General features: G+C 35.1%; 1 protein-coding gene across 1 annotated transcript in view; it reads left to right on the forward strand.

The window, feature by feature from the left end:
- Positions 1-14,116, forward strand: part of AUH (AU RNA binding methylglutaconyl-CoA hydratase) — a 110,867-nt gene that overhangs the window by 52,992 nt on the left and 43,759 nt on the right. Inside the window, exons 5-6 of the mRNA XM_014869075.2 lie at positions 2,721-2,813; positions 3,749-3,805. Of these exons, the coding sequence (XP_014724561.2) occupies positions 2,721-2,813; positions 3,749-3,805 (150 nt within the window). The remainder of the gene's footprint in view (positions 1-2,720; positions 2,814-3,748; positions 3,806-14,116) is intronic.

The raw sequence follows: 14,116 nt of genomic DNA on the forward strand, positions 1-14,116 counted from the left end.
GCACTAATGAGTAGTAGTACAAAAATCGTGTGAAATTTATAACTTGTTATTTGAACTGTGACAAAAATGTGTAATGTTAAAGTATAAAATCACTAGACCTCTTGGCAAAGCTTTGAATATTTTTTTTATCACTCATAGCAAATGAGCCTTGTCATGTAGAGTCATTGTGGAGATTGACCTGTCAATATGTGTAATTTATTGTTCTTAAAATTTGAGTGCATACAACTCAATTAAGCCTGCAGGGTATTATTTGTCAAACATCTTCTCCATTTTTGTTATGGGCTCAACAGTTTTGGCACTTGTACATTAAAATAATGCAGATAAATGTGATCAGGTGTCTCTTACACTACAAAATACTAATACTCCAAGAAGCTTTACCCTTGTTAACAAGTTCTAGTAGCCTAGAAACTAGTTTGCAATCCCAAGTGATTACTAACATTTTTCCGAGCTAGTTTTTCTGATGCTTCACAAGAACATGTTAAAAGGATTAATTTCTTAAATTCATTTAATAGATACACACAAGGCTATTACTGGGAATTTGCCTTTCATTCATTGTCAACTCTTATGTCAGGTGATCCTTTCAAATTAATATCCTTGGGAAGTGATGATTCTAACATACTACATTATCAAACTTCTTTTTATCTCCTTGAATTATGATTTTTTATTATTTCATGATAGGAGTGCTGGCTGTAATTCTTGAAACCAATCTGTTTTATAATACTTACTCTGTAACTTCCGTTTCCATATGTAATAGTCTACTTGAATTGCACCATAGCTAATTCTAGATGTTGCTTATCTTAGGAAAGTATTCTGCTTCGGAGTACTGCAAAAGCCATGCAAATAGTGCTCAAGATACTGTTTACTAGTCTCTGATAAATGGAACATTCATACAGGCGGTAACTGCTGGGAACTGCAGTTAACAATGACCCTGCCTTCATATTCAGGCAAACGATTTTTTATTTACTCATGGCAAAGGCATATTTCTTTAAGAGAAAGGCAAGCTGTGTCAGCTAGCAAAATTGCAAGACTGTTTGGCAAATTGGTTGTGTTGACAGGGTTATAAGTTTCTGTCAGCAACCAGGCCCTGCTGGAAATGAGAGTTGCCTTTCCATATAACTAAGAAAAAGTAAACAGAGAAAGAGATTTTTCTACTATTCCTCTGTCTCTTACGCCTTCTGTGGCAGATGGCAGGTATAATGGATATCTTGAGCTCTTTTAAGTCACTGAAAGAGCTTTTGCAAACAGTAATCAGTAGCTTCTTTTGGCACTGAAATTGATTCAGATAATCACTATTAATCATGATCTAAACCAGCAACTCAGGGACTTTGTTTTAAAGCATCAGTTAGAGTCTTGAAAAGCATTGCTAAGTTTTTGTTCTTTTTTTTGAAGACAGTTGGATTTTCATTAGTTGTTAATCAGGAAAGCAAGTCAATTTGCAGCTCAAAAAACCTTTGTTTAATTACATATTTTGTTTGTTACTCAGTGAGAGATTACAGGCTTGTATAATAATTGGCATGCTGATGTATACCAATATTTATTTGATTCTTTTTTTAAATGAAGTGATCTGAAGTTTATCTGTCAGACAGGAAAAAGGTAAGCTAGGTAGCACAATTTCTAATTTAGAACTAGCTATTTCACTAGGAAAAGTTCTAATTAATGCAATAAATTAATAATTTTTGTCATATTACCGTTCTATATTTTAAAAAGAAATAAGTCTTTTAAAGTCTTTCATGCATAATTTTAATTTATAGGTTGACAGAAGAGTTTTTCTCCTCTATTTCCAGCTAAGACTGAATGAACTAGACATTGAATTCAGTTAGTTGAAACATTAAAACAAAAAAAATATTTTTTAACATCTGCAGAAAAAGCTGTTGCCGTCAAGAGCTGGTTTAACACTTCAACAAGCTGTACACCCGAATGTCCAGCTAATGAATTGCTTTTGACTATCTTTGAAACTTTAGTAGCATCAGTATACTACTGGGCTACTGTTCGAGTATATTTAAAAATGGATAGCTTGTGGTAACTCTTACATTAAACATAATTAAAGCTGTAATATAAAAGTTTGTTTCTAAAATGAGAATGCATTTTTCATCAAATTTTAAGTTTGTGGTAAAGAGAGATGAAGAGAAGGTGAAAAGCAGTACTTTAAGCTGATCGTTTAAATGACTCCTGTGTCAGAACACTAATGATAAGTTACATACGAACCATGCCATGATTGCACAGGCTTCTGCAGCCCTGCTACCTGTCATGTGTTCTGGCAGAATGTGCCTCTCTTTGTCAAACTGAAGACTTTCCTACCTCTATTAAGCTGTTAGTTTCTGCTTAACAGGAGAAAAGGGCAATAGTAATGGCCACTGCGGCCAGTGGTGGTCTGGGAATGCAAAGACACAGAGACATTCTACCTGTGAAAGCATCACAGGCATGTCATACATACATACACCTCTGTTTCATCTGGGACTGCTTGTATACTGCTTTGTCTAGCTCTGCAATCTGTGTTCTTGAGGTTTACTTTTCAGATTTTTGTCAAAAGTGAGCAGAAGCCAGAGAGACATGCAAACCTATTCAGCCATAGAGGGATAGGGAGACTAATTTTTTAGTCGCAGTGTACTTTATGAAACTTTTTTCCTGTACTGTAACTGTAGAATGAGCAAAACGTAATGAAATCACATTCCAGAGGTGTTCTTAATGAGGTTGGTGTTAATTGGTACTTTCTTTTTCAGCTAATCTGCCTGTACCTACTATTGCTGCAATAGATGGAACTGCCTTAGGTGGTGGCCTAGAACTTGCATTAGCCTGTGATATTCGAGTGGCAGGTAGGTCTGAATACTGCTATGGAATATAGGGTTATTAGTATTAAAGCTGGCTTGACTAATCCTTCTGTTGGCAGCAGTTTTATAAAACTTACTTTGTATTTGACATTGTTTATAACCCATTATTTTAAAGGACTTCAGCAGAAACCTATCTAAGTACTTGCTAATGTTTAATTTAAAACAACTTAACCCGGTTAGCTGGATTGTTTTGTTAAACATTTATTTGATTCTTCTGACCCTAATTTTATCAGTTTTGCCAGAAGGGTCATGTAATTTTTTTCCTTTTTTTTTTTAATTCTTGTGCATTTGAAGTGCTCTAGATGGAGATTTGATTTTATCTAAACTGGGTGCAGGAAAAGAACAAAAGTTCCTAGTAAGTGTATTATTACATAAGAAATTAAATTATAAAAGTGACAACTCTTGTTTAATAGAGCAGCCTTGAGCTAATAAGCTGTCAGAACTGCAAAGCCTATTGATGGAAAGTAAATGGATACTTGGTCCTGAGCAATTGCTAGTAACTTAGGATTTATAAAGTTATTTGACCTTAGAGAATATTCTGTCACCTAAAGAATTCAAATAATCAGATACAGAATTCTACCCCATTCTAAGATGTTAAGCAATAACAGCTGTTTCCTTTTATTACTTTCAATTTGGAAGCAAGTCTCTGTTACTTACTGTAATTGCTTACTTCCTATGTGAAAATTAATAAAGTACTAAATTTGCCTTGATGGAAGTAGTTGGATTTTTCACTAAAAGCAGATCAGTTGAATCTAGTTGAAGTCTTTTTAATAAAAAAGTACTTTAAAAAGTGATTTATTGTTCTTTTTGAAGAAAATTTAATATATTAGCAAACTTCTAGGTCATCATTATGTATTTTCCGTAGATTTTTTTTCCCCCTCTACATTATAGTAAGATCTTGTTTACATTCTGTTTTTTAGCATCTTCTGCTAAAATGGGCCTAGTTGAAACAAAGTTGGCGATCATTCCAGGTGCAGGTATGAATGTTTTGCTTTTGCTACCACAAATAACAAAATAACATATGTATTTACTATTGGAGTTTGGATTGTTTATGGATTTCTGCTTACTTTTATATTTCTGTTAAGTATTATAGCATGTGTTATAGCTTATTGCTTGTATTATTGATCAAAACTATTAAAAAGTGCATTTCTTATTTTCAGGAACAGTCACCTGTATATTATGTTTTTAAACAAAGTCCTCATTAACTAAGTCAACATTGAGTGATTCTAAAATGACATTAATGACATTTAATGTCTTGATCTGAAGGCTGAATAATTTTGCTAAGGGTCAATCGAGGAAGAAGGATTAGCTGTCAATGTAAAAAAGCAATTATTTGAATTAAGATCCTCTTTTATGTAACATTTGGTACTTCAGGATTCAAATACTGTTTTCAAGCTGCTTGTATATTGATTGTAAAGTGTGTAAGAACTGAAAGTATAGGTGTGGATAAATCTGTTACCTTGCCAAGATTTTTTGAGTCAAAACCATTTGTATTTGGAAGGCCAATTGACCACCTTTTCACAGACTCAAGGTGAATGAAAGTTATGTAATAAATAATTTTCAAGAAGTTGTTACGAAACCTTTTGTTTTTATTTTATGTATAAATCATTGCTACTTAAGATATTTGCTGCTCTGGGAAAAGGCAATAACTAGGAAAAAAATGCATCCCTGTGATTTTTTTGCCCTAATTTCTGGGAGTTCTTTATACTGTTTCTTTACTCCTGTTTTCTTTCTAATGAGTGGAACCTATTTTGAAAACACTATATCCAATTCTAATGGATACCATTGCAAGTCACATTAAAAAAAGCAGTAAAAAACAACCATAATGGGAGTAGTGGTATGAACTTTGTGTATAAAACTGTCCCATGCTATGACTAATCTGGACAATTATTGTACAATTTCAGTTGCTATATTGTTTTGGTTATTGCTGAGATGTTATTTTAATCAACACTTTCTATGGTCAGAGATACATTTTGCATAAGGAAAATAGTTATGATTGATGTCTAGTTTCTTTTTAGTGCTGGACAAAGATAATAATGCAGATGATTTTAAAGATGTATTTACTGGTAGTGGTGTTGTCATGAAATAATATGCCTTGGCAGTAAGAAGCAGTGAAGAAAAAGACAGAAATTTATCTTGTTTACATTTGTTGTCAGTTTTTGCTCTTTGTCCTCCCACTCTCCCTTTTCCTAAATAATTCTCTAGGACAGTGTTGGAAACATACTCTCCAGCTCAAGAAATTCAGCTCCAATTTCCCATATATTCTCTGTATTCAAATTTTTTAGGTTGTCTCATTCCCTTGTCTTCAGTTAATTATAGATGTTTCAAACTTCTGTGCTCTTACGTTAAAATGCTAATTAACTGACTCATTATAAGTTTCATTCAGAATTACTGCTATTCAAAGACTGAGGTTTGAAAAGTTGGGGTTTTTTGTTTGTTTTTATTATTTGTTTGTTTGTTTTGTTTTTTTCTCATCCTAAAATAATGAGTCAGGTGCATGTCTTCAGCTCCTTGGAAATGGGACAGATTTAAACGTGTTACATTGTTTTTTTATCTTACCCCAACATTTCGGGGTATGTTCAGTGATGAATTTTTTTCCCTATTCCTATCAGCCTTTCTGACAACTGTTTTTGTTGAACATGTTTGAACTAATCACAACCTTTTCCTGATCAGCCTGTGCTTGCAGTCTTGTTGAGCAATGACATTATTTCAGCCCTTTTTGCTTCTTGTCATCCAAACAGTAACTGATTGTGCCTTTTGTCATCAGAAAGTGAAGAGTGAGTGAAGGAATTTTGCCGATGTCATTTAGGTAGAGAAGCCAGATATACACACTTGAACCATAGGCTTCATAGGTTAATGAATATTTTCTGAGAGTATTTATTTCAAGCTGCTCTGAGCCAAAAGAGAACTGCCGAGCTGTAGCTCTTAAGAGGCCTACATAGATTTCTGCTGCCATCTAGTACACCTGAAATCTGCTGGCAAACTGATTTGCTTCTTTGAACTAGGTTCCTGTACCATGGCAAGCTACTGTTTTTATTCTGCTCTGTCAGCTGACAGGAATATGTATTAGAGGCAATATTTTAACTCGAATGATAATTAATGGGTGTTTGAGGCTGTATGGAAAGCATATTTATACTGTGAGGGTTTTTTTTTTTAAACCCCAGAAATTTATAATCAAAGAGCTCTGTTAGAAGATTGTTACTAGAATTTAATACTATGAAATACAGATCTAGGGCATATCAGCTGTTACGTTTTAGACCTTGTATATTATTGTGTATTCTATTCCTAATGAAATGAGATTATCAAAAGACAGAGTGCGTTGCTGTCTATTGACCGACTCGTTTTAACACAGATTTCCTAGTTGCAAGACATTTTTCTTTTGAATATGCATAGATGTACTGCAACTTTCTAAAGGCTAAATTTGAGCTGCAGTTAGTTGAGTTAACCAAAATGAATTCTTGTTCCTTCTAAGTCTGCTGAGGGTCTTGACCACGTAGGCATTTATAGAGTATGCTGTATTGTAGCAGGTTGAGTCTCCTCAGAAAATTCATCCATGGCAGGCAACATAGCAAGACCAAGCAGGATGACAGCAGTGCCTCCTTGTATACAATAGCTATGTTCACAGACCTGCTGTTCATATTGTGAGGGAGCAGGATTATTCTTTTGCATTTGGAAATCTAAACCCAGTTTTCTGCACTATGGAAAAAGCTTAAACTGCTAGAATGTGAACTAGAAAAAGTAGAAAAACTGTTTTTCCTCTTGAGTACATCCCACTTTCTAGGGATTCAAAGAACTAGAAGAAATATGTAGCAGAGAGAAAAGCTTGTTAACTTAGCGATGGGAAAGTTATCTGAGAATGAATATTGATGATTTTTGTTTTCAAGCGAGAGTGTGCCAATCTTCATTGCACAAGTAGTCTTATGCCAACACGAAAAACATGTGTCATAGAATCATTTAGGCTGGAAAAGACCTTTAAGCTCATTAAGTCCAACTGTCAAATAAGCACTGCCAAGTTCACCACTAAACTGTGTTGCTAAGTGCCACATCTACACCACTCAAGTGACTCAACCACTTCCCTGGACAGCCTGTTCCAGTGCTTGACAACCCTTCAGTGAAGAAATTTTTCCTGATATCCAGAGTAAACCTCCCTTGGTACAACTTGAAGCTTTTGTTACTTGGTAAAAGAGATTGACCCCAACCTCCTGTCAGGTAGTTGTAGAGAGCAGTAAGGTCTCCCTTGAGCTTCATTTTCTCCAGGCTTTACAGTCCTCAGCAGTTCCTCATGGGACTTGGGCTGCCTTCACTGTCTCTATTGCCCTTCTCTTGACATGCTCTAGCACCTTAACGTTTTTTCTGTAGGGATCCGGAACTGGACACATAATTCAAGGTGTGGCCTCACCAGTGCCAAGTTCAGGGAGACAATCACTGTCCTGGTCCTGCTGGCCACACAATTGCTGATATAGGCCAGGATGCCACTGGCCTTGGCCACCTGGGCACAACTGGCTGATGTTCATCTGCTGTCAACCAGGTCCTTTCCTGTCAGGCAGCTTTCCAGCCACTCTACCTCAAACGTGAAGCATTGCAAGGGGTTGTCTCCCAAGTGTCTTTTTTTTTGGAGTTCCAGCAAAACTTTCTGTTCAGTCAGGCTGGTCTTCTTTCCCATTGACTCTTCTTTTGCCACGTAGGGATGGTCTGCTTCTCTGCCTTTAGGACTTTGTTCTTGAAGAATGTCCAGGCTTCCTGAAAGCCTTAGCCCTTCTGGACTGCTTCCCAAGAGACTCTATCAACTAGTCTCCTAAACAAGCAAAAGTCTGTCTTCTGGAAGTCTGGGGTGGCAATTCTGCTAAGCCACTTCCTTACTGCTCTGAGAACTGAAAACTATCATTTCATGGTTGCCTGTGCCCTAGATGGCCTTTGAGCAGCACATCATCCTTCTCTGTTCATAAATAGCAGGACAGCACCTGGATTCTTGGCTCACTCATCAAATCTGTCAGGAAATTATCTTCCACATAGTCCAGGAATCTCTTAGACTGTTTTTTCTGTGCTGTATTGTATATCAGAGTGTGTATGAATCTGTTCATCCCCTCTCTTCCTCAGGTTCCTTCACTGTGAACTTATTGTCTGTTGGTGTGTTGTGGTATAATTTGTGGTTTACAGGGTAGAGGTTGCAAAAACAAACAGTCCCTAGAATTTTATTAAAAGTAGGTGGCCAGATGAAGGGAAAATTTTATTGGCCTCAGATGAAAAGGTTTCAGCACAGACTAACCTGTTCTTAGGCATGAAAGAAAGGGCTCAGGAAGAAGTTGTTGGTATGTCTTTGCTGCGGATAGTGTTTCAGTCATAATACTTATCACAGTGGACAGCAGTGAGTTTGTATGAGAAAGTATTTCATGAGAAACCAGACTTCATTAGCTTTGCAGTTTAAGGAGATTCTTGTTATCAGAGTGACTTTTCTCAAAGCTATTCACTGCTAAAAGGAGTTACTATTTTTTGATCTCTTAGTTAAAAAGCTGTTAAAACAACTTATTTTTTGTGCAATCCTGTATCTGTACAGAACTCAAAATAGTGTGGGCAGAGTCTTTTTACTGAGGAAAACAGCATTCATTCTCTTTGTTTTGTTTCCCAAACTGACATTTTAAAAAGTGCAAATATCTGTCATTAATTGAATGTCATTTTTTATGTCTCTCAACTTGCAAAAGAAGTTTTTTTTCAATGACAACTTTCTCATCAGCCAAAAATTGTCTTTTGGAGCATTTTCTGCTTTATAACTTTTTAAAAATGTCTCAATTAGTGATGTAAAGAACATGCATAAACTTCCTACTCTGTTAATAGAATGAGATATATTAGTTCACAAGGGGAATTCTATGATAGCAAGAAGTAGAAAAGACAGGCACATATATAAAAAAGAACTTGCATTTTCTTTATGCCATTTATTTCCACAAAAGATTTGGGTGTAAGCTAGATATTGGTATTCCATGGCCATTCCAATGGGTAGCCCCATTCAGATACTCTTTCACTGAGCATGGGTTGTACTATCACATTTGTATATTTTCCAGTCCATCTCTGCACTGCAGGGAACTACAGTTATGTTTCCACCAAAAAACAAAAACCAAAAATCAAAAAACCACAAGCAAACAAAAAACCCCAAAAACTAAAAAACAAACAAAAACCAAACAAAAAAAACCCAAAACAAAAACAATCAAAAAAACCCAACAAACCCCCCCCCCACAAACAAAAAAAGCACCCCTTCATTGAAATTAATATGCTTGTGTAAGCAGCTAATTTGACCTTGCTAGATAAAAACTGGCTATTGCCCTGCATACTTACAGCTGTCACTCTTTTTTTTGTTTGTTATGTTTATAAAGGCACTTGAATTACGAAGGCTTTGTTAATTTCATCATCATTTTGCCTTTATTCTTCCATGCTCCTCCCAGAAATCCCAGTACTTCATTACCAAGCTGTCTTCCACTGTTTAACATTAAAATAAAAACCAAGTGCATAGCCCTGGGATCATGCTTTTCTTGAGAGTGTTCAGTTGAAAAGCATATTTTATGAGGAAGACTTTAAAAAAAAAAGAAGGAAACAAAAAGAAACTCCTTTAACTCTCTAAGAAAATCTTTGTAAATAAGCTATATATTCTTTCTACACCTAAAAGTTGCTTTGAACCCTATTTTCCAAAGGTGAAACTGAAGCTTCATGCTGTAGGAGACTGGACTGGTTTTGTCTTTAAAATATAGAACAAGGGAGACATTAAATTACAGCATTGCTGTGTTCTCCCCTTACTTTGCTAACAGTATTGTTTTGACTGTTTTTCCGGACTTCAAATTGTATTTGGAGAAATTATAGTGCTTGCAGATTACAAGACTATAAAATAAGAGATAGCAGCACTAAAATATTAGGGGTTTTTGCATAGGAAGAAAACCAGTGTAAGAATGAAAAGTAAATTTAGGTAATCATAGTTTATTTTCCTTGTCTATGAAAGTATTAATTCCTTGCTTTTAAAAACATCCTTATGGTCTCTGTTGCAGTACTAACTTTAAAGCTAAAAAGATTTTTTCTCTTTTGGATGAGAAAGATGTCAAGGGAATTTCTGCATGTGAAAATCTCACACAGAGTATGTTCTTGGTAACAGCAGTAGTTGTCCAATTCAGCCAAGTGTAAAGGTTAAATTGAATGTCAGACATTTCAAGTTGAAATCCTATGCACATTACAATGGACTGTAAGGATGTTATTTAGATTTTTATATTTCAGTTTCGTTTGCAGTAGGAATAGCATTTGATAAATGCTGGAAAAATTGAAGTGTTAATATTTGTAGTGGTGTCTGAGGTAAGATTTGAAAGCTTCTGCACATTTAGTGTTGATTTTCTGCATGTAGGTGCTTCTTGATAGTACATCATCACAGATTTTAGAATGAAAAATCTGCTTGTTTTGTATAACTTTTTACCTCTTACCTGGGTAATACTGTACCTTTCTTGTCCATCTTTATTCCAACCCTCACTAGCCTATTCTTTTTCCTCTCCTTTAATTATTTCATATAGTCTCCCAAATTTTTGCATGCACTTTTTTTTTATTACATAAGGAAACCTGTTTAAGAGTCTTTTTAAATTTTTAAAGTTCAGCTCTTAGTCCTGTGACAATTGAGTGGCTGATTGGGAAAAAACCCAAAGTGAAAGGTTAGCTCTGAGTCTGAGGTCTTTTCAGTTAGTCTATAATGTCTTTTGTAATTTCTGTTACTTCTCATGTTTCTTTATCTCCATCCTGTGTCAGAGTTTTAATGCTATAAATTACACAAATTAAATACTAGTAGAAGACAATTTAAAATAAGGTCCTGAATCCACATCTTCAGCATTTCATCAATACTGTGCTTAAAATTTTATTTACTGTGGAACAACCAAGAAAATGCATTTTCTTCTTCTTGGCTTACAAATAACAAAAGCTTTGAATTTTTTGGACTAACAGTGACTCTTGAGCATTTAACAATTCTATTATGATTTGATACAGTAAAAAACCTGAATTAGTTACTGATAACGTTTATCTATTCAGTCATCTGAAGTCTCAATACCTCTAGTTAAATTTTAATATTTTAAATGTTTGTTTTATGAGATATATTTAATAAATGACCTGAAATGAGAAGCTGCTAATAGCGTAGAAAAGAGGTGTCTTAGCATCCATGTTTTCCTCCAAGTAATTAAACAGTATATAGAATGTTTCTAGACGGGGGTAAATTTGTTCTGTTTCCGTAACTTAAAAAGAATTGTGGTTCTTACAGTTTCCTTTTCTTAAATAAAAGTAAGCTGGTTGTCATCAAGTGACTCATTTTCTCCCTGGCTTTTTGATCAATTGTAATGGTGATGTTGAGGTAAAACTGCAAAATGTCTTGCAATACTAACACTTCAAAACCTCCATACATAAAACTAATGTTTTGCAAATTATATATACAATTTTTTTTCATTTTTATAAATAGAATACTTCCCAAGTAGTAGCAATGTAAAACAAAAGAGATGATAGAACTCTGTGTCATCCAAACTATCCTCTGTACCTTCATGAAGCAGATGTCTCCAATACTCAACTTTGCAGAGGAATCCTCAGAGCAACCTTTCGCCCTTGCCTACTAGCCAGAAACCACTTTCCAAATCCTTATTAAAAACTCAACTAGTACTTCCTACAGAAAGAGGATGTACCCAAGGCTGTCGTATGACTGCAATTGTATAGGATAGTATTTGAAATGTCAAGTTCAGTATAAGAAATTGACCACTTCTGACATTCTGGTTTATTTTGCTAGCAGAGATTGCAGAACATTTCTTCCTGACCTAAATTTGTACATGTCTCGTTTAGAAAGCAGAATTAACAGTCAGGCGTTTGAGAAATTGCAATATCTTAAGTAGCAGCGCTGTATATACAACGCGCTGTATTTAGTTAAAGTTTGTCTCTGATGCTCCAGAGGGAAAAGGAAGTAAAACAAGGACAAAAGAAAGACCCAGAAGACAAGCTGAGCATTAGAGGAAGTGCCGGAGCAGAGACAGAGAATTTTCTTAATCTTGGAAAGCAGAGAATAGACGTTCTGAGATTGGTATGATATACCAATGGAGAAATCAAATTTTACCAGCAAACAGTGATTGATTGTTCCTTAGATTTTTGTCATGTCTTGGGAGAATAAAACCATTGTTCTTTATATCATGATTGAATTCTGGAGTACTGTTTTTGCTAAAATTCATTGTTGCAACCTGAGCAATGTTATCAATTACTTTCCTAATTATCATGTGTACATACGAAAGCTCTCATGAGCTGGAAAATTGTTTTGTGAGATTCGTGGATTAAGTAACGTAGACTTAAGTCCCATTCAGGTACTCTTTCTCTGAGAATGATGGGTTCTACTATCAATTTGTATCTTTTCCAGACCATCTCTGCACTGCAGGGAGCTATGCAGTGAAGCTTTGAAAAGAAAGCAAAACCAAACTTCGCTTTTGCAGCTTGATTTTTCTCACGACATATTTAGAATAGTATGACACTGAATAGAAATTATGGTCTAGGCCAACTGTAACAATATGAATGGAATTCACAGTAGGTTTCATAACATAGGTGCAAAGAAGATTGTATTCACTTGGGGTGCTCAAGTGAAGAGGATATAAAAAGAATAAAGTGAATAAAGAATGATCTAAGATGCTGCTAGGTTAGGAACTTTATATTTTTTTCAAAGCCAGTTAAAATATTAAAATTACCTCTGTACAGACTTGCACATAATCAGTTAAATGAGTTTTCTATTGACTCATACAGATCTAGCAGAGTTCACGAATGTCTTTGATGAAATAATTTTCCCCTTTTGTAAAGTTTGGACTTAATTTTAGAAGTTGTACAAAGCCTTTGTACACGACCACCCTTTTTTACTTTGTAAAAGACCACCCTTTTGTTCTACAAACATGTCCTAAAACCAGAACCTAGTGTCTGTCTCTTGTCTACTGAAAATCATAATAGAAACTTCCAATGGCACATTTTCATGTGAAGCTTTTTATAATTTTCTTTCAATATCTTATTTCTAAGCTTATGCAAAAACAAAAGGAAGACCAAGTATAATAGCTAGTGTTTCTGGGGAAAAATGGGGCATGACAAAAATAAAAACTTGCTGGGTATGGAAAACAGAATTGCATGAAATTTTCTGTTAAAAATTGGTGGTTTGGTTGTTTTGGTCTCTTTTTAAATTTAAAAAAAATGCATTTTGGAAGTAAATAGTGGGCAAATTAAGGACTTGGCTCCTTCTGGTGGCCTAGAGGCTAAAACAAAATAGCTTTGATTTCTAGGCTCAGCCTCTTCTTCCATAGTCAGCATTCTGAATTTTAAGGTTCTCTATCTTTTCTGACTACCTTTCCAAGTTCCTCTATAAAGAGCTTCATTGCTACTTCAGCTTATTGTCAGAGATTAAATATTATCTCAATAGTGTCCCTTCTTCCTGCAGCTTCACTTATCACTTTATTTGACAAACTAAAGCAGCTTTTTCTCTATTCTTCCTATCTCAACAGTAGCGAAATAAGGAGAAAGAACTCCTTAGGAGTTCTAAGAGAGGTAGAAAAAATGGGCAGGCGAAGTAAGAAAATTGTTAACCTTAAAGAATCAATGAAGATGAAAATGCATAAGCAACTCAGTCTGGATTGGGAATTTATTTTCTAAAACCTTGAGGTGGCGAGGGAAAAATCTAATTTTATCTTTTAGTATAGAATCAAGCAGAAATATTATTACCAAATTACCAGTATATATGCATGAAAAACATACCAGGGCAGTGGAATACAACAAAATAAAAGGAGTAAAGAAGATTATTCATCTAGGTAATTTTGGAAGACTTAGTGCTTGTCTGTCTGCATTGACGGCCCTAGAAACTTAGAATCCTTATTTTAGTTCTTGGTTTGTCACTAAATGAGATGTGTAAAATGGGTGATGAAAATACTCCTTGTAGTGTTAAGAAGCTTGTTAATCTGCATCACGATAGACATAATTTAGTACAAAGTGGTGAAGATGGGACATTGGATGCAAACCCATATAGCTGATCTATTATATGTTAATTACTTGGTCATTTTCAGTAGTCCTGTAAAAGTGGTGACCAAATGTGCATTTTAGTTGTGAGATTTAAAAAGTACTTGTAGAAGACTTGCGTTATTTTAATGGCTGAGATAAGCAACCTTCATAAATTGGAATCAAACAGTTTATAAGCTGCTTTTAAGTGGTTTGAGTGACTCAGCTTCTGTGGTGCATCCCCCTGTCCTCATGCCTGCCCTTTAAATCTACAGTTGACAACACGT

This window comes from Sturnus vulgaris, chromosome Z (assembly GCF_052056855.1).
Source record: "Sturnus vulgaris isolate bStuVul1 chromosome Z, bStuVul1.hap1, whole genome shotgun sequence".
In the NCBI taxonomy this organism is placed as follows: Eukaryota; Metazoa; Chordata; class Aves; order Passeriformes; family Sturnidae; genus Sturnus; species Sturnus vulgaris.